The sequence below is a fragment of the Vitis vinifera genome, chromosome 18, assembly GCF_030704535.1.
Source record: "Vitis vinifera cultivar Pinot Noir 40024 chromosome 18, ASM3070453v1".
NCBI lineage: Eukaryota > Viridiplantae > Streptophyta > Magnoliopsida > Vitales > Vitaceae > Vitis > Vitis vinifera.
In genome coordinates, this window is record NC_081822.1 from 5,396,505 (window position 1) to 5,417,628 (window position 21,124).

General features: G+C 38.2%; 1 protein-coding gene across 4 annotated transcripts in view; it reads right to left on the minus strand.

Annotated features, from left to right (window-relative positions):
* LOC100255806 (protein ALTERED SEED GERMINATION 2) overlaps positions 1-21,124 on the minus strand; it is a 64,665-nt gene that overhangs the window by 31,057 nt on the left and 12,484 nt on the right. For all 4 annotated transcript variants that reach the window (XR_009464970.1, XR_009464971.1, XM_010666066.3 and 1 more), the window contains exons 4-9: positions 10,430-10,564; positions 10,230-10,337; positions 9,942-10,070; positions 8,210-8,325; positions 8,005-8,122; positions 4,279-4,384 (exon numbers count right to left, since the gene is read on the minus strand). Coding sequence is in view for 2 of the 4 variants with exons in the window: in XM_010666066.3 (XP_010664368.1) it covers positions 4,279-4,384; positions 8,005-8,122; positions 8,210-8,325; positions 9,942-10,070; positions 10,230-10,337; positions 10,430-10,564 (712 nt within the window). In the remaining 2 variants the exon portion in view is untranslated. The remainder of the gene's footprint in view (positions 1-4,278; positions 4,385-8,004; positions 8,123-8,209; positions 8,326-9,941; positions 10,071-10,229; positions 10,338-10,429; positions 10,565-21,124) is intronic.

Below are 21,124 nucleotides of genomic sequence, written 5' to 3' on the forward strand. Positions count from 1 at the left end.
GACCGTCAACTGGTGACCTTTCCAGTCCAGTTCCCCCTTTTGGGTTGGCTATCAATTGAACCGGTGCTGAACCACTTGAGCCGATGGTTGAACCATCAAACCGCTTGGGCCGGACGATTCTGGGAGAACTGAACGGTTCAACACCCCTAGCTTTTTTTGGTTAACTGGGCCATTCCCTCACGACCCAACATTTTTTTTTGACAAAATGGGCTATATTATCTCCAAGGCCCAACATTAAATGCCCACCCCCATCTTGCAAAATGGGCCCCCTATCCAAGTACTTGGCCATAAAGCCCACCAACCACTTGGCTCAACCACCTGGCTTTAGTTAGTGGGGGAAAAGGTTTATAAAGCACTTTATTTTTCCTCTTACTTCCGATGTGGGATAAGGTAAAGGGATTTTTTTTTTTTTGATAGGTAAATAGATTTCATTAAGAGCCAATGGCTAGAGAAAGGCATACACGGAGTATACCAAAGACAAAGAAGCAAAAAAACAAAAGGACAAAGCAAAACAATCCTTACTTAGTGGCTAGCCCGTCTATAAAATCTATCAAGGACAAAGTGTGTTCTCCTATATACACCCTAGCCCAATTCACAAAAGTGTACAAAAAAATGGATTTAATGTCTTGATCATTCCTCTCCATATCATCGAATGCTCTCCTATTTCTTTCTCTCCAAATGGTCCACATCAAGCAGAGGGGGGCAGCTCTCCAAGCTTTCTTCCTTTTCTTGCCCACAAAGGAACCATGCCAACCTAGGAGGTGATTTTTCACAGTGGAGTGCATCACCCATTGCACCCCAAACAGGGAGAAAATTAGGAGCCATAACATTCTGGCTTTCTCACAAAACAGTAGAAGGTGATCTGTGGTTTCCTCCTTATGTTTACACAAAAAGCATCTATTGGGGATACTCCAACCAATTCTCTTCAGACGGTCTGTGGTGAGCAATCTATTCCAAGCCGCCACCCAACCAAAGAAACTAGCCCTAATTGGAACCCAAGGCGTCCAAATAGTTCTAGCCGGGAAGGGGGGTTTGGAATCCCTTGAGAAGGAGCTATAAAAGGACTTGACAGAAAAGGTTCCAATCTTGTTCTCTTTCCACCGGAACAAGTCCTCCACGCCTCTTCTAATGGTCAATGGATGAAGCTTACTTAATAAGCTTTCGACTTCTCCCACCTCCCAATCATTAAGGTGTCTGTTAAAACGAAGCCCCCAACTACCTCCACCTTCGTCTTTCTCCCAAGCCTCAGCAACCCATCCTTCTTTGTTGACAGAGAGGTTAAACAAGATGGGGAAAGTTTCCTTCAGAGATTGATTTCCACACCACAAATCCTTCCAAAACTTCACTTTGGTGCCGTCCCCAATGATGAAGCGGGAATGAGAACGAAAATTCTCCCAACCTTTTCTGATGGCCTTCCAGACCCCCACCCCATACCGGTTTCTTGCATCTTTGGAGCACCATCCTCCCTCTTGAAGATCATACTTACTAAGGATAATTTGCTTCCATAGGGGCTCATTCTCATTAGCGAATCTCCACAACCATTTCCCCAGAAGGGCCTTGTTAAAAGTAGCTAGGCTACGAATGCCCAAGGTAAAGGGATTTAAAAGCAAAAATAAACTTTGTTCCTGCAAACTGCAACAAGAGGGTTTGAACCTAAGACCACAAGCTCATAATGAGTTGGTTCCACCGTGCTGCATCTTTGTCTATGTTAATATTTAACAGAAAATAACTACATAGGTTGTTTCAAAAATATATATATATATATATATAAATCACATTTTTTTTTTCATTTTCAATTTGTTTTCATATTTAAATACGACTTTTTTTTAACTATTTTGAATATATTTTCATATTTAAATATTGCATATATTTTGTTTAATAAATTTAAACCATTAATACATTTATATAAAAATGAATAAATAATATTATAAATATTATTTAATTTTTAATTATATATTTTAAATATTTTATAATTATTTTTAATTTTAATAAAATATAAAATATATATTTATGACATCACCAGTTTGACCACGGTTCAACCACCAATCCGACCAGTGAACCGTGAACCGGTAACTTTTTTGGTTCAATATCCAGTCCGATTCTGAAAACATTGGTATTTACCTTATTGAGTATCACTAACCAAGCAAAGGATCTAACCTTAAATGGGGCTTGGGATTGTCAAACAAAATCAATAGGAAATTATGGAGTTGGGTCACTATGGTTGTACAGGACTAAAAAGAACGACTTTACTATGAATAAACCTGAAGAAGACAGAAACCAAGATCTCGAGTTATAACCAAATGGAGATAAATGCAAGTGTGAAAAAGAGAGGACATGAGTCTTTCAAGATCTTCTATCTTAAGCCCCGAAAGATTGCGACAAAAGTGTAGATTCTAAGAAAAAGTATTAATGGACCCAAGAATTGATGAGATAGTGAGGTTTTTAATTGTGACAATTTTGAATAAACCTCAGAATTGAGAGCACAAAGGTTGATCCCCCCACAACAAGTTTTCCCAAAACTGAATTCTTAACCCATCTCCCACCACCAAATGAATGTATTTGGAAAATTTTGGAAAGACTTGTGCAATGGCCTTTCAAGGACAATGATGAGACCACCTAACTATGGTGTTGGCATCCCACCCATTGGTATGTGTCCTATAAATGCTTACGATAACCTGATGACAAAGAGCGTACCTTTCCTCAAGAAACCTCCAAATCCATTTCCCTAATAGAGAGTTATTCCTTACAGAAATCCCTTTGCAATCCCTCCAAACCATAATCTTCCTTGCCCCTTAGCCTTACACACTAAGTCCCAAGTAATAAGATGATCTCTCTTATGCTCCCCAAACCCTACCACAGAAAATCCCTTTGCAATTTCTTAATTTTCCACACCATTGAAGAAGAAATCTTGAACAAGAAAAGAAAATAGCTACGGATATGAGAAAAGCACGAGTGAATAAGAATTATCCTCCCACCTAGAGACAAAAAGGTTTTTTTCCACCCATCCAATCTTCACAAAACTCTCTCAATCACCAGTTCCTAAAATGCACCTGCCTTTGGATTCCCCCCAACGGAAATTCCAAATATGGAATAGCTCAATCCAACACCTTGCAATCAAGGACCAGAAAGGGTACTCTTTTCTAGATTGACTTTAAGTCCAGAAATATGCCCAAACACTACAAAATTATCTTAAGAGTTTCCAATTCTTCCGAAGAAGATCTTGAAAAAAAGATAGTGTCCCTTTAGGGTGATATGGATCCTTCATCAGTAAAAGACGTAAAAAAGTAGTTGCCCCTTTATGCATCTTTTGGACAATTTGGAAAAAGAAATCATAGATCATTTGAGACCTATCAAAAAAAAAAAGGAAATCATGGATCGTTTGAGAATAAGAAGCAGTTTATAAAGAGCCTTCTCCTTACTACTCTCTTTTTACAAGTAAAATTGTGTACATAGGTGAAGACACGATGCCTTTAATTGATTTTGTTGATCAGTTAGAGTTTTCATTAAAGTTGTTTGGCACCCTTTTTTTTGGGTTTCTTTACCACTAATTGTATACATCCTATGTACCTTGTTGTGTTGTTTCTATGGTGCTTGTTTATAAATTTAATCATTGCCTATCAAAAAAAAAATTGTAATAAAAGTAAAGTACCATTTCTTTTAGTAGAGTTGACCAGTCCCCTTGCCAAGTCCCAACACAAGAACCAAAATTAAACTAGTGGTAACTAACAACATTCCTCAACTGCACAAACAGCAGCTCGAAATACATAATTTCAGAATTTATATGACTAAGAAACAAAACAAATTAAGCCATTGTTATCAAGAATAAATATGGCTCATGCTGAAGGAAAAACCACATGACAGATCTCATCTCCCAATCCCCAAAGTAATAAAACCTTTTGATACTCAAACAAATAGGATGGCTGTTCAAGAACATAAAAGAAACTGAAGTATGAAGATGGCCAAATAATATCATAGAAATCATGATTGTTCACTGAATTAAAAGCTAAGTTTTCAAGGGGAAAAAGCAGACAATGATATAATTTTATTAAGCAAACTTAATAAGGAGCATGATAAAAGAAAACAATTACATGGCAAAACTCTTCCCTAAACCCCCAAATTCCCAACTCCAAAGCTCCAAGGGATACACAATGCAATTGAACCTTTTAATACCAAATCAACCAAATATGATGGCTCCGTTCCAAGAACATAAGATAAACAAAAGGCATGATAAGAGCTAAATAACATTAGAAACTAAAGTTTCAAGGGGAGAAGGCATACCATGATTTACATCCATTAAGTAAACATGCTCTGCACTATAACTAATGAGAACCTCTTCTCCATTTGGACTAAATGTAACATGGGTAAGGTGCAAGCTTGACCGGCCCTGAAAGGACAAGGACACAAAATTTGGAACTCATAAAACAATAATATCATTCAGAAGAATCTCTAAAATGTAACTCACAGCTAATGGAATAAGCAGCCACTCCCAGAAGAGACTTTACTTTGTTTCTTTTAAGTGTGACACCTAGTCCCCTTTGTTCTCACTGTGATCATTATAAAAAAAAAATTCTTTTTGACAGCCGCTTTTTTTTTTTTTTTTTTTGTTAGGTTCTGACAGCCATTTTTTTTATTATTAGATGGTTCATTTCTTATTGAAAGAAAGAAGACATGCATAAAAGGATAATCATATGATTGAAAATTGAATTGGAAAAAATGACCACTTGAATCTTGAAGCTGGTCCCAGTTAATACTAAACAATCACATGAATCCACCAAAGTTCTTGTTAGCATACATTCCATGGGTCCATATAAAAATGTTCAGATTGCATGTTATCCAGCAAAAAAGTAGGAAGTTATTTTTCATTTTTTATTAATATAAATTGAAACAATTATTGGCCAAGTCTTCAAATACTGTCCACTTTGTCCCCTGCTAAGGAAAGTGAGAGGTTCCATTTGCAAGGGCTCTTCCATTCCATTGCTATAGCCTTGTAAGAACAAACAAATGGGCGCATTGTGTAGGCTAGCATATGGAGTTGACCTACTCCCAAATTTAAAATAATAATTGTTGTCAAAATATATGTGTGTAGATATATATTACATATCCAATTTATATTTGACAAAATAAGATACAAATAATACCAAGAGAGGAAAATAGAATCACAGTATGACCTCCATGCTCCTTCAGATACACGTCTTAAAAACCCACATACCCATAGTCATTTCAGTGGAAGTAAATTGGAGACTTTGTTTATTTTGACATTATAAACTCATTAGCCTATTTTTGTTCTTTTTTTCCTGAGTAAGATTTATTGAGAAAAAGGCAAGACTAAACAAGGACTGATAAGTTCTTCAAGCCAAAAAGAACTAAACAAAACAAGAATATAAAGAACTATTTTAGAACTTGGTCCAAACCCAACAAATTAAGGAGACAAATAACACCCTCTAAACTCCTTAAAAGTAACCACCTCTCTCATGGCTAAGAAGTTTGCTTACTATAGGAGAAATACAGAACTTGGAATAGATCTCCATGATGCAGAAAATAGATCTCTTTAAGATAGTTTGTCCACACAATAGCAGTGGAAAAATCTCCCTTCACCCACTTTATTCCACCCCTTTAATGCATTCCCAGAATCCATTGCTTTGTGAAGGTCAACATGATATCACCAATAGGCATCTAATGTACGTCCAATGTCAGATTCCCTAAGAAAGAGCCATCAAAATTCAAACTCCTTAAGATATTGAGCAATCCCCCATGAACCTGTGAGTTCAGAACTTGCCAACACATTGACGGTGGGAAAACCCTCCTCACCCTCAATCCATTCCACCCCTTCACTTTAGCCACTCACATGTGAAGAACAAGGGTTCCCACGTCAGTGCATCCCCAGAATCCATTGCTTTGTGGAGCCTAAGATGACATCACCCGAAGATATCTAAAGTACCACTAATGCCAGTTTCCCTAAGAAAGACCCATCAAAATTCAATTTATCCACTCTAGCAAAAGATTCCAAGTAGGAACATGGTTAAAATCATCAGCCAGCAATACATGTGACTCCCTAATCCCTCAAAATGCATGAGAAACATTCCCAAAAACTATTTGAAGATTAAGGCCCATAAAGAAGTAGAAACCACTATTTTGTCTTGTCAAATCTCAACATTACACTAGTCCAAGAATTTTTAAATCTTCTTTCCAATGAAGAGATCAAATCAATTCAACAAAGGCACAACCCGCCAATTGTTGATCCATCTGGACAAGAAACTTATGACAGACCAACCTCCCCGACCTTCTCCCTTATGGTCCCACTCTTCTCTTTACTCACTCCTTAATCCAACACTACAATATCCCTTCCTCTCTTTATCACCCTCCCAACCCCATTCTCCTTCCCCTTCTCTGCCTGCCCAAATATCGTTTGCCTTCCTCCCTCTTGCCCTCCCAATGTCTCTTATCCTTTTTTTATTGATCCCCTGCCTAACATCTCTTGCCCACGCCCCTTCTCAACTAACATCTGTCTCTAGCCTTCTTCATTTTCCCTCTCTCCAATGCTAGCACCCCTTCACATCCCATTAATATTGCTCCTCCCCAATCCCCATCCCTTCTCCCCAACGGAAACAACAAAACAAAACAAAACAAAACAAAACAAAGGAACACTTACCAAAATATAAAACCTCTATGAATACAACTAGGGACAAGAAAAATATGCATAATATCTCTGGCCCAAACCACTCTAACACTTGATGTGTTACACTTAATATTAGGCACCTCAGGGGTAGAGATTGTATTTCTTGCCCAAACCCATAACAGGCACCTCAAGGCAAATAAGGTGATAGCTGAATATCTCCTGCATAAACTATCCTAACTTGATGTGTTGAGCTAAGGTTGCACAAAGCTCAAGGTAAGGCTCCTATCCTTTACCTAACACAGTTTAACTTGATGGGTTGTGCTCAAGTTAGCACCCCAAAATTAGATATTAATTTAAGGTAGGCTGCAACCAGGATATCTTGCTATTTCCGGTTGAACCTGCATTGGCAGGTAATTTGAACCAACCTGGCTAACCCATGTGCTCGAATCACCTGCCAACTGGAAATAAGTTACCATAGAGAATTGGTAAGCTATAAATGCATAGATGCAATCTCAAACATTTGGAAGTAGTGTCACATATTTGCTCCCAATAACATAATGTAAAAGACTTTTCTCTTAGTTCAAGTAACTCCATGCCATAACCTCCTCTATAAAACTTTCCATCAAAATCCCAATAGACAATATGATGTTTCTTCTTGCTTCTAAGATCAGACCATAGTCTCTCTCTAATACTTCCCATAACATCCATCACATTAACTGGTGTTTTGAACATCAAATTTCAGAAAGTTGCTTCAATAAGATCAATCTTCTAAACCTAGAGATTGCCCTCAGTAGATCTAAAAAAATTGACAATAACAGAAATTCCACTTAACAACAAAACAAGTAGCAAATGGTAATTATAGAAAAGGTAGATTTAATGGGATTGATCGTCCACCCAATGAACCTAAAGAATATGGGTCTTTTTCCAAGCTGCTAAACAATTTCCGCCTATCTCCATCTATAGGTCTAAAAATTGACCATGAGATTCCCCTAAAAAGAAAGTCCAGGTGTTTAAAAGGTCAAATCATAAACTAAACTCTGAAACTGGAACTAAATGAGTGTAGCTGCCTTCATCTACATACACCCCAGCCAGACAAGAAAGAGAAAACTTTCAGAAATTTGATATCTTTTTCTTTTTGTGCCTTTCTCAATTTGGCCCTAGTGGACAACTCGGGATGCAAATCTAGAAGGTTGAAGGCAATATCATGTCAAGAATCCACTCCTTTAGCTGGTATTTGGACCATAAAGGGGATGGACCATCAGAATAGATCGAATATAGTACCATCACATTTCCAATAAACAAAAAAAAAAAAAAAAACTACAAGAATAGGCACAGGACTGTTAAGAAATGATTGTAGCAATTAAAAAGTAGAGTGTTACGAAACTAACATGATCAGAAAGATGCATTGGGCAGAAATAGTTAACACAAGGAGGTGGTGTCATCGTTTTCCCGCAGGATGTCAGTGGCGGCAGCATCCTTCTATCATATAAACGAGCAAATGCATCACTGAAACATCAGACAACAATTCACATCAGTTGAAACATAAAGGGAGGAGAAGAGGGGAACTGTGCAAGTAATATCAACCAGAAATACCTGCCACCAACAAGGAGCAAATGAGGCCTAGTGGAACTGATATCACATGATTTTAAACTAAGGCATTGTTTGGGAGGATCAGCTAGCGATTTCTTTGCTCCACACCGTAAGTCAAGCTGCCATCATGTGGTAATGTGAAAAACAATAATCTCCAACATTTCATGGTTAGGAGGTAGAAATATTAAAACCAATAATAAAAATTGAATAACATTAGCTCAAGAATAGAGATAACCTACAAGATTTTTAAAAAAATAAAAACTTCTTCCATGTCATAACACAGAGAATTAAACCAATGACCATAAAAACATCTGGATATTGTCCCAATAATCAATTGTATGAATTAATGCCTCTAATTAAAAAATTATATATATTAAAAGCAATATCGAAGAGTCAGAAAACTGCCTCATGGTTAATGAAAGAGCTGAACAAAATAGTCTTCGCATTTAAAGAAGGAAAGGGAGAAGGAAGTCACATATGCTCTTGATTTCTTCATTTCTGAAGCAGAGGGACCACACACAGAGAGATTATTTAAAAAAAAACATTACTTAGGCCTCATTTCAGCATATCCATATTGACAAGATAGTAGTACACCCTGTTTGCAACCAGGGAGAGAGAAGGTTGCAAATTCGATTGCATATGTTTCAAACCAAACAGCAACAGCTGATCCAGCTGTTGGAAAAAATAGGGAAACAACTAGTTATCAAGAAATATTCACTTCCTAAAGTCCCTAAATGAGGAAGGGCATGCAACCTAAAATCCCCACAGACAAAGCATAATATGAATATTTCAGGGCCGATAAGGAAGGAGGAAGGTCAAGCCATTGACCATTCAATTCAATGAATCGTCATCAAAATGCTTGAGGACTTATTCCATAAAAGAATAAGGCATTAGCTTGGCAAGGCCATTCAATAGATTGCTCAAAATGGAGAAGCATGCATCATATATAGTCATCAAAATGCTCAACAACTTATTCCATAAAAGAGTAAGGCATAAGCTTGGCAAGGCCATTCAATTGATTGCTCAAAATGGGGAAGCATGCATTATATGGAGCACATAATGCACTAAATTAGCCCCTTTTCCATGGTCAAACTCAACCAATGAAGATTCTTTTTTTTCCCATGTTCAGTGAGGGGGAATCAACCCAACTAAATGTAGACACTATGTTTAGAAATATCAGCAGCATGTAAATGATATAAATTTGTGATGTCTTATTAGGGAATAGAAACATGACTACTCCTAAGACTTTAGCAGCCTGTAAATGATATAATTTGTGATGTCTTAGTAAGGAATAGAAACATGACTACCCCTAAGGCCTTCATAAAGTCTCAACATAGCAGAAGCATAAATAAGTTACACATAAAGAGGTCAAATCCATAATATTACACTAACCTCCACCATAAACTATGAAGAACATGAACATAAAATACAGAACTAAAGACAAATAGAGCAAGCCAAAAGCCAATAAATATATGGGAACACTCAAAGCTTTTTTCCAACCATGTGAAGATAACCATGTCACTAACAGGAACTCAGTTTATCAGATCTAAATGCCTTCAACATGATGCAAAAAAGGCTTATATAACAGCAAAAAAAAAAAAAAAAAAAAAAGGCAAGTTGAAGGAAGCAAGTAAAGGCTTCTTTAAAAGAATTCAATTTCAGAATATGAAACCAAATCTCTAATCATGTAAAATTGAGGCAGAAAACCAACTAACCCTAGAAATCTAGAACTTACCAGAACATTCCGACACTCTTGGTGAGAAGACCCAGCTGGGGGACAGGAAGCACCCTCCCGAAAGTCATGCTGCCTCAAGGTTCCATCTTCACTTGCACTCCATACCACATTAGGGTTTCCAACTTCCACCTGCAGTAAGTATGAGAAGCAAAAGCAAGCAGGTGAACTTTGATATTCAAGCTGCCAAATACCATCATGAAATACCTGGATTTCCAGTTCCCATACTCATACAACTTCATTTAAATAGTTGACCTCTAAAGAACTGTATGGCCTGTGATGAGATCTTACAGCTAATTTTTTTACTCTCCTAGTGTGACACTGAAACAGTGCAGATGGGGTAATAGCATTCTCATCTGGTCCTCTCCCACTTAAGCGAGACAAATGAAACAGCCGAACCTGGATAAAAATCAGTAAGTGCTTTTTAGTTTTTACTGACAATACTCAATTGCATTCAAACAATGTGTCTACATACACCCATAAGAACATACTTCTGCATCTCCGGCTCCAGAGGCGACAAGCTCATCAGAAGTTTCAGGGATAAATTTTGCGCAGAATATATTAGCAGAATGCCCAGTCTCTATGCAATGCAAAAGCTTGCGGCTTGGATAGTTCCAAATATTAATCTGCAGTAAGTTTAAGCATTAATAATATTAAGCCACAAATGTCAAAGCATACATGTGCACTACGCATTTAAACGAGGGAGGCTTCTAAGCGCCCTCCAGAAAAATGTAATTTTCCAATAATACCCAATATGAGTAGAATACTTCGAACTTTCCCACAACATGAACTGTATTGGAATCATAGATGCTCCAACATAGGTTTCAAATTTTTTTCAGGTTTAAACTTCATCCATGCTTTCTATCTGCAACACACTCCCTCAACTCTCTCATGAATGCAACCCTAAACTGCCACAACTAATCCCTGAGCTTTCACAAATGTTAGCACTCCATTCATAGGAGGTTGATTTGACAAAATCTGAGCCCAGACAAAAAGTTATTGGAGTGGAAGAATAGGAATTCATGCACCAGTTGTAACTTGATAATAGATTATTACCATTTATAATAATAAATAATATATATATATATATATATATATATATATATATATAGATACACATATAGAACACAACCGTGTATAGATATCAATGCTATAGCATTTTTATATTAGTTGTAATATGCAAACAGCTCTTTGTACAGCATACTTATCATATTTCATTTCCCCAGAATAAATATACACATAAAAATAGGCATGTCCTCATCTGAAATACTGTAGCAACATGTGCATGTATTTGTATCAATACTGCAACCCAATACTTCATATTTTTATGAATGTAGATATATGCTACTCGCGTAAACATAAGTGTGTAGTATATGTCTTACAAGAAGCTTACTTTTCCACACTAATACAGCACTATTTCTGAGACACATGACATGCCTTTGCATGTGGACACTTTTGTGACAAAACACATTACAAATAAGGATAATGATTTAGATGTGCAGCACTTAAATTGATTGTGCAGACAATGATATACAAATTTTAGTGATCTTTTATAACACATATTTGCAATAGAAGGGAGGAATTGTAATAGAAAAGTAAGCCCTATGTAACTAATGTTACATTTCTTGTTGGTAGATGACAAAAGAAACCTTTACAACCTTTTTTGAATAAGGACAGATTCTTCACAATGCAGCTATTCTTATTAGCACTTTACCTTTTATTTTATTTTTTTCCCCCAATGAATGCTTTACAACTGTCCAAATAATAGTAATCTAATACTCTATACCCACCATATTATCTAACAACTGGGAAAGCAAAATGGGTTTTGACAGTTTCTGAACTTGACCAATTATATTCACTAATCGTAATGGTACATGGCCTATGTAACTGTTCGACAATCAAAGCCATTCAAGTTCAAATAACACCATTTTCATATGAAGATTGCTTTTATTTTATTTTTCTATTTTTTTTATCGCTGAGGAACCTTCCTTGGCCAAGCCCTTAGGGCTTTCCATGAGGACCCAAACCTCAGGGTGCTGACCACTCCTTCAACAACCAGCATCAGGTAAATCAAGGTATTTAACCAGCAACAGGATTCAAACCTGGGACCGTGCACACATCCCAACATTTGCCCTAACCAATGTACTATTTCAATGGAATGACAAGAATCTTCAGGAAAACAGTGAAGGTCCTAAAAAATTATCATTTTTTTTAATAGGCAAACAAAAATAATATTAATAGTATCAATCAAAAAAGGGCCAAGCAATCACGTGGGGATATATACAAGGGATGTCGCTGAAAGAAACAAAAAACTTCCCTTACATTCTGTAGAACCCAACCCAACCATCCAACCTTTTAGAACATTTTTTTGATCAGATGACCTTTTAGAACATTCTTATAGGCAAACAAAAATAATATTAAGAGTGCCAATTCAAACCGGCAAAATAAATTAACAAGAAATATACAAGGGATACTGCTGAAACAAAAAACTTACCTCCCATTCTCTGACCTTTTTAGAATATTATGTTATAGACAAATAGATGGATAGATAGATAATCACATTCACTAGTACCAAACCCAACCATCCATTGACCTTTTTAAAATATTATATTATAGATAGACAGATAGGTAGACTGAGACTCAGACTGAACCCACCGCAAGGAAATAGCTACAGAACTGATTTTAAGATCTGTTGGGACTACCCCAAAAAAAAAATTCAGCATCAAAATAAAGCACAAAAAAAAAAAAAAAAAAAAAAACTTTCAAGCAGAACTACAACTTTCAAATTCAGAAAATTTATAAAGAAATTGGTGCAACTCTTGGCCAATAAGACAGCTCATAGAACATTTTCTGAAGATAACAAAAATTCTGTTCCTAATTTGACTGGTCCTTGAGGCTTGGCTCAAGTGGTCAAGTGCTTGTGAGAGGTTCCAAATTCATGTCCCAATGGGGATAAAAATTTACCTATCAAAAAAAATAAAAATTAGACTTCATCATTCTGTTCTAAGTGAGACTCTTGGGATGCCTTAGTAAGACAAAGTTCTACTTGTTAGCACATCCAAAAGATTTTTTTTTTTTTATATATAGTTACAATAAGCACCATATGTATCTTGCTATCACAAACTAGCACATGCACTGGTGGCCAGGCGGCCGATGATAAACAAATCAATTAATGAGACCGTGAAGCCCCTGGGTACACAGATGCAGCTTCTATTAGAAATATGAAGGGACAACTACCATTTTCTCATCCACTATGTAAAGCCTGGTTGATGTGGGATCTCTTATTTACCATAATGGGAAAATTAAATGGATCCTTGTGAGGACAATCAAGGATCTACTATTGTCCTGGCAGCAGAAGGTGAAAACATTAACTCCTATATTCTAGTTTTTTTTTGTTTTTTTTTTTTGATAAGTAAAGGGAGGTAATAATATATGAAGAAGTTCTGAATTCCTTTATTGATTTTTTAGGTACACACCATACACATATATATAAACAAATGACTGAATAAGAAAATATCAATCTAGCTTGATTCTCTCCTAAAATTAGGAAACTGAATCATCCTAAATGATCTCTCCTTTTTTATTCCTAAAATACTTTCCTAAATTAAAACCCTAACTTTGAATGCCAAATTTCAACACTCCCCCTCAAGCTGGAGAATATATATCATATAATCCCAGCTTGCAAGTTAAGTCTTCGAAGTTAGGCCTAGGTAAAGCTTTGGTGAGGATGTCTACGGTTTGGTGCTTGGTAGGAACATAGTTCAATTTAACCGTCTCACTAGTCACCTTCTCTGTGATGAAGTGTCTGTCAATCTCAACATGCTTGGTCCTGTCATGATGCATGGGGTTCTTTGCTATGCTTATAGCTGCCTGATTATCACACATCATCAGAATTGGAGATAAACTCGTTTGTCCCAGTTCACTAAGAACCCTTTTTATCCAAATCCCTTCACAGATTCCCTGTGCAAGAGCTCTGTACTCAGCTTCTGCACTACTTCTGGCTACAACTGATTGCTTCTTACTCCTCCAGGTAACAAGATTTCCCCAGACAAAAGAACAATATCCAGAAGTGGACCGCCTGTCAATAATGTTTCCTGCCCAATCCGCATCTGAGTATACTTCAGTGTCACGGTTCTCTGTCTTTCTGAAGAATAAACCTTTCCCTGGTGTCATTTTTAAATATCTAAGAATCCTGTAGACTGCTTCCATGTGTTCCTCAGTGGGGCTGTGCATGAATTGACTTACAGCACTCACTGCAAAGCCAATATCTAGCCGAGTGTGTGAGAGATAAATCAAGCGCCCGACAAGCCGCTGATATCTCCCCCTGTCTACCGGTGTACTTTCTTTCTCGATACCAAGTTTCTTCTGACTATCCATAGGAGTATCAATTGGTTTGCATCCAAGCATACCGGTCTCCTTAAGAAGATCAAGTATGTATTTTCTTTGAGAGACTACATTCCCTTCCTTGATCTAGCCACTTCCATACCAAGGAAATATTTCAAATTTCCAAGGTCTTTAACTTCAAACTCTTCTAACAAATACTTCTTCAAATTCTGTAATTCCTCCATATCATTCCCAGATAGAATAATATCATCGACATAGACTATCAATATGGTCATTTTCCCGGCATGAGACTTCTTGACAAATAGAGTATGATCAGCCTGACCTTGTTTGTAGCCCAGCTTCAGGACTGCTTTTGTGAATCTATCAAACTAAGCTCGGGGAGATTGTTTAAGGCCGTACAAGGATTTTTGGAGTTTGCAAACCTGATTCTTTGCCATACTTTCTTCGAAACCAGGTGGTATTTCCATGTAGACTTCCTCTTCTAGGTCACCATTCAGAAACGCATTTTTTATGTCCAGTTGTTGCAAGCACCAATCTTGATTGACAGCCAATGAGAGAAGAATCCTGATAGTGTTCAGTTTTGCAACAGGAGCAAAAGTCTCCTGATAGTCTATCCCATAGGATTGTGTAAACCCTCTAGCTACCAAACGAGCCTTGAATCTCTCGACTGATCCATCTACTTTGTATTTTATGGTGAAAATCCACTTGCACCCCACGGGCCTCTTCCCAACCGACAAATCTGTGATAGTCCACGTCCCATTCTTCTCAAGTGCATCAATCTCATCTTGTACTGCATTCTTCAATTCTGAAATTTTTAATGTCTCTTGTATTGTGTTGGGAACCTGAGTATCATCAAGAGAAGTAGCAAATGTTCTGTAAGATGGTGATAGCCCTTCATACGTAACATAATTCCCAATTGGATGATCTGTACATCTCCTAACACCCTTCCTCAATGCAATCGGCAGAGTAGAATCATCAATGTTGGGAATTAACACCTCTCCAACCCTATCCTCACCTATGTTCTCTTCAGGAAGACTTGAATTGGAGTCAATATATTGACCACATGTTGACTGTGATCCGTGCTCTAATTCCTGTCTTTTCCTCCTCCTGATGTAAACTTGTAAGTTCTCATTAGCAAGTTGTGGGGCTATAGGTTGAATAGGCATGGGAGACTGGATGGTCACGGGAGAAGGAACATTTGTGTGCTGGGCTGGCTGGACTGATGACGGCATAGGTGTGGACAACTCAGTGGGCGCGAATTGGGAAGGATTTGGTGACTCTGAGTGAAAAGAAGGTACACCCTCAAGAAGAGACTCCCAAACTTGATGTTCATTCATGCTCTCCCCCTGAACATGAGATTTGGGATAGAAGAAGACATGTTCAAAGAAAGAGATGTCCATGGTGGTGTAAAATCTTTTGTTGGTTGGAGAATAGCATTTGTACCCTTTTTGGGTTGGAGAATACCCTAGGAAAATGCACTTATTTGCTCGAGGAGCAAATTTGCTACGATTTTGAGGATACACATGAACGAATGTCGTGCAACCAAATACTTTGAGTGGTAAATCAGAAGAGGCTGCACGGGTGTGAGGAAATTGTTTTAAGAAAAGTTGACGTGGGGATTGAAAGGTAAGCACTCTGGATGGCATACGGTTAATCAAATAGGTAGCTGTGAGAATAGCTTCCCCCCAGAAATAGTTTGGAACATTAGAGGAAAACATAAGGCACCAGGCAACCTCCAAGAGATGTCTATTCTTGCGTTCAGCCACCCCATTTTGTTTTGGGGTGTCAACGCAAGAACTTATGTGGATAATGCCGTGATTTTGAAGATAAGTACTGAGACTACTAGTAAAGTATTCCTTTGCATTATCTGACTTGAGGACTTGAATTTTGGAATTGAATTGATTTTGAACCATAAGATTGAAGGTTTGAAAAATGTGCCCGACCTCTGACTTTTCTTTCATAAGGAAAACTCATGTTACCCGTGTATGATCATCAACGAATGTCACAAACCATCGAGTGCCAGAAATATTTTTTATCCGGGAGGGACCCCACACATCACTATGTACTAGAGAGAAAACAGTCGAAGGTTTGTATGGGATTTGAGGATATACTGTTCGAGTATGTTTTGCAAACTGACAAATTTCACAGTGATAAGATGCTGGATTTTTATTGATAAATAATTTGGGAAACAATTTTCCAAGGTAAACAAAGCTAGGATGACCAAGGCGATAGTGTAACATTATAATCTCACTATCTTTATTGACCTTAGAATTTGACACAGAATTGAAAGACTCTAATATACTCTGAGACTGCACGCAACTTGCTTGAGAGACTTGGTTTGAGAATTGGCCACATGAGAGGAGGTAGAGCCCGGAACACAGTTCAGCACTGCCAATCATCTTCCCCGATTTCAAGTCCTGAAAAACACACGAGTTTGGATAGAATTTAGTAACACATTGGAGATCACGGGCCAATTTTCTAATGGACAAAAGATTACAATCCAAGTTTAGAACATGGAGGACAGAGTCAAGATATAAGTCTTTAGTAAGTTTTATAGAACCTGTCCCGGCAACTTTTTACTTTGAACCATCAGCAATATGGACGGATGAATGACCATTACTTGGCTTGTAATTTTGAAGAATGGTAGCAACTCCTGTCATGTGATCAGAAGCACTTGTGTCCACTATCCACGGCTTCATTCCTCCTTGATTAGCAGTGAAGGCTACACCGGTAGTACTGCCACTGCCAACTTGGCTTAATAGTTTCTGTAGCATCTCCATCTGCTCTTTGTTGAATGTACTCGGCTCGGGAACAGATGTGCTCTCAGAGTTGGTAGCCACGTGTGCTCTGCCATCTCTGTCAACCCGTGGCTTTGGTTTCCAATCAGCCGGTTTGCCATGAAGCTTCCAGCAAGTCTCCTTATAATGGCCTGGTTTCTTACAATAATCACACCAAGGCCTATCCCGTTTCTGACGATCTCCACCACTACTATTAAATGACCGAGCAGCAAGGGCAGAGGCATCCAATGTTGGGGGAGGTTGCTCTTTGGATCCCATCATCACTTTCTTTCTACTTTCTTCACGCCTAACCTCTGAAAAAGCCTCCCTGAGACTTGGAAGGGGTTTAATGCCCATGATTCGGCCTCTAACATCATCCAATTCCCTGTTTAGTCCTAGGAAAAACTTGAATAGTCTCTTTTGTTCCACAATTTTCCTGTATGTTGCTGCATCATCAGAACATTTCCATGAGTGAGTCTCGAATAAGTCAAGGTGCTGCCAATACCTTGTGAGTGTGTTGTAATACTGAGTAACTGTCTACTCTCCTTGGCGGAAGTCATGTAGGGCTGATTCAACCTGAAAAAGTTCTGAAATATTTTCAGAATGCGAGTAAGTTTCTTTGGCTGCATCCCATATGTCCTTTGCAGTCCCAAACAGCAAGAAATTTTCACCTATGTCATTGTTCATGGAATTGATAAGCCATGACATGATCATGCTGTTTTCAATCTTCCACTCCCTGAAACCCGGTTCTATAGTTTCTGACATGGCTGCTTCTCCGGTGAGGTACTCATCCTTTCCTTTACCGCAAATGAACAACAACACAGATTGTGACCACTGTAAATAGTTATGGCCATTTAATTTGTGTCCTGTGATGAGAATAGGAGAGGAATCACTGCCACCAAGGTTTGGAATTTCAGATCTGCCCCCTGATTCTGGTGACGTGACGTTGGATACTTGTGATGATGACATTCCGTATTTTGTCATGGACCAGAAAGGTAGAAGAACACTTCCCAAGGCACGTGCAGGGATTGGAGTTGAGAAAAAATAGCCGGAGGACGCCGGAAAAACTAATCGGAGGGCCCGCGGAGGCAAAAAAACCCCAAAAGAGGCACGTGCAAGGCTCGGATGGCAAAAACAGGTAAGAAGGGTGGCTGGTCAGTGTCAGGCGAGCCTGGAGGAGGAAGCGCGTCGCCGGCAAGTGGCTCACGCGCCCTCACTCGCCGGCGCGTGAGATGCAGTCGCCGGGCGGAAAAACGCGTGTGGCCGGCGCGTGGATGGTTTTCTGGCTCCGGTGGTTTGGGAAAAATTGGAGATCTCGTCCAGGCGCTCCTTGCGGTGTAGAAAAAACCATCGCCGGAAAAGTTCGCCGGAAAAGTTGCCGACAGTGAATGTTTTCTGACGACGATTCGACCGACCGGAAAACGTTTTCTCCCTTGACTTTGAGAACAGGGACTGATGACCGGAATGAGAGATGGCCAGAGAGAGAGATGGTCGGATTGAGAGATGGCCAGAGAGATTTGGCCGGAATGAATGATGGTCTGAATAAGAGGTAGCCAGAAGGGATTAGGGTTTCAGAAAACTGGCTTTGATACCATGAAGAATTTCTGAATTCCTTTATTGATTTTTTAGGTACACACCATACACATATATATACACAAATAACTGAATAAGAAAATATCAATCTAGCTTGATTCTCTCCTAAAATTAGGAAACTGAATCATCCTAAATGATCTCTCCTTTTTTATTCCTAAAATACTTTCCTAAATTAAAACCCTAACTTTGAATGCCAAATTTCAACAATATATTAAAAAGAGACGCCAAAACGGCGACTCAAAGAACACAAAAAAGATACACTAACCCCCACCCAGCTAGAACAAAAACAGCTTTGAGCAAGGAGGTGCAAAAAAAACCCCACCCTCAAAAAGTCTAACCAATCAATGAAACCAACTAATGTCGAAAGACCATCTTTTATGAACAATTTCGTCTCTCCATTTCATTCTCATTCGGACTGATTCGTCGTTTATTTTCTAGCTTGATTGTGGGAAAAGTCAGCTGAAAGATGGTATATCTTAATTCAAGCCTTTTCCTTTGTGGCTGGCCCCAGTACTTAACATCAGGTTGCCTCCACATATGAAAAGTAAGCCAGCTGTATTAGTATTAGCTCATCAACTCGCCTTAACGCACCATCACTATATAGGGCTGGACTTGCGTACGGTATCACTTGCCTAACAGCTGCCAAAAGCGGAAGCTTCCATGTTGACGGGCTTATTGTCTCCTTTCTAAAGGGAAAATCAGAGAAGAAAAACTCCTCGGGCAGTCGCTAACCATTGAGAGAAAACAAACAAAAGAACTTTTAAGTCTTTGAATGCACAACACTTCATCTTCAAACACTCCTATATGCTAGTTTTGATGCTTATGGAGAACATAGAATGGAACATTTTGACCAAAGATTTAAAGAGTTACTTCTTTAATCTCTAGTGGAAAGCTCTAGAACTCCACTGAGGTTGGACTTTCGCACTCTGTTGGACTTCATTGATGGTTTAAGATAACAGGTGATTATGATCCTAGTGTTCACTTTTCCTTCTTGTCCTCTCTGGTGCTCTCCATTTACCTACTGTTTACAGATTGCACCCCACTTTTGCCAAGCACCTTTTTAACATATAGGTGGTGGTTACACACATAAAATTGATTTCATGAGAGTATTTTTTGCACCCTCTTTTCTGTTTTTTGCTTGGTACTCTTTGTATACAACTTGTATACTCTTATGGGCTTTTTGTGTTTTTCTTAATACAACCTCTTACTAATCAAAAAAAAAATTTAAAAAAAAAAAAAAATATATATATATATATATATATATATATATGTGTGTGTGTATATATATGTGTGTTCTTTTGTATACCTATTTTAAAGGAATTTTGCCATATTGCTGATAATGGAATATTTTTGTCATTCTTGATTGTTGTGAAAAATGAAAATATCAATAAGGCGGTCAGAAGAAAAAAGAAAGAAGTCTCAATAGCTCAAGCCATAGAAAGCTGCAATGAAAGCTTAGCTTGTAAAGGATTTCAAAATTCCCAAGTCAACCAGAAAGGATTATCTTGGATGACAGATCAGGAACAATGCTGCATGAGATGGCATATATATGACTAGATTAAGTTCAAATAGCAAAAAGTTCTTTTGGAATCAGTAATATATTGAAATCGCTACCATAGAAAACTTGGTTGCATCCTAGAGAAGCTAAGAAACTCTGGAATCAGTGATGGTCTAAGAGAAGCAGATTTGCAGCATCCTGCTATCTGGAAGACTAGGGTGTATGGACGGCTTCTACAGAAGTTCTTTGCAAACAAAGTAGATGGGGAATTTTTTTTTTTTGATAGGAAACGACAACGGGATATATTGATAAAAAGAAGTTACAACTAGAAGGATGAGAAATCCTCCCACCAAAGAAAAACAAGACTACAAGATCAAATAAAAGAAATACAACTAGAGAATAAGCAAACGGTCTATTTACACACCGCTAACCAATCAAGTTGTAACATGTTAAGAGGAATCCCTTTAAAAACCTTAGAACAAAAAGCCCATAGAGAAGCCAAAAAACGAATAGAATCCCAAAGACACCCTGAATTCCTTGCTTTATCCTCAAAAATCCTTGCATTTCTTTCCCGCCACACCACCCACATTAACGCGATGCACGCGTCTTGCCATAACACAACCCCTCTCTTAGAAGAACCGAAACCATTAAAATTAGTAAAGAACATGTCAGAGATGCTCCTTGGGGAAACCCAATCCATCTTTGCTAACTGAAATAATCTGTGCCACAACCCCTTGGTCAACGAGCAATGGAGGAAAAGGTGATCTACTGTTTCTCCATGCTTCATGCACAACTTACATATGTTGGGACTAAGTGCTTTGTGGGGTCTTCTCAATTGTAGCAAGTCATTAGTATTAAGCTTCTTGTGCGCCACCAACCAGACAAAGGACTTGACTTTGAAAGGGACTTGAGAATTCCAGACAAACTTAGTAGGGAACACTGGAGGCGACTCGGAATGTTGGGTCATTTGCTTC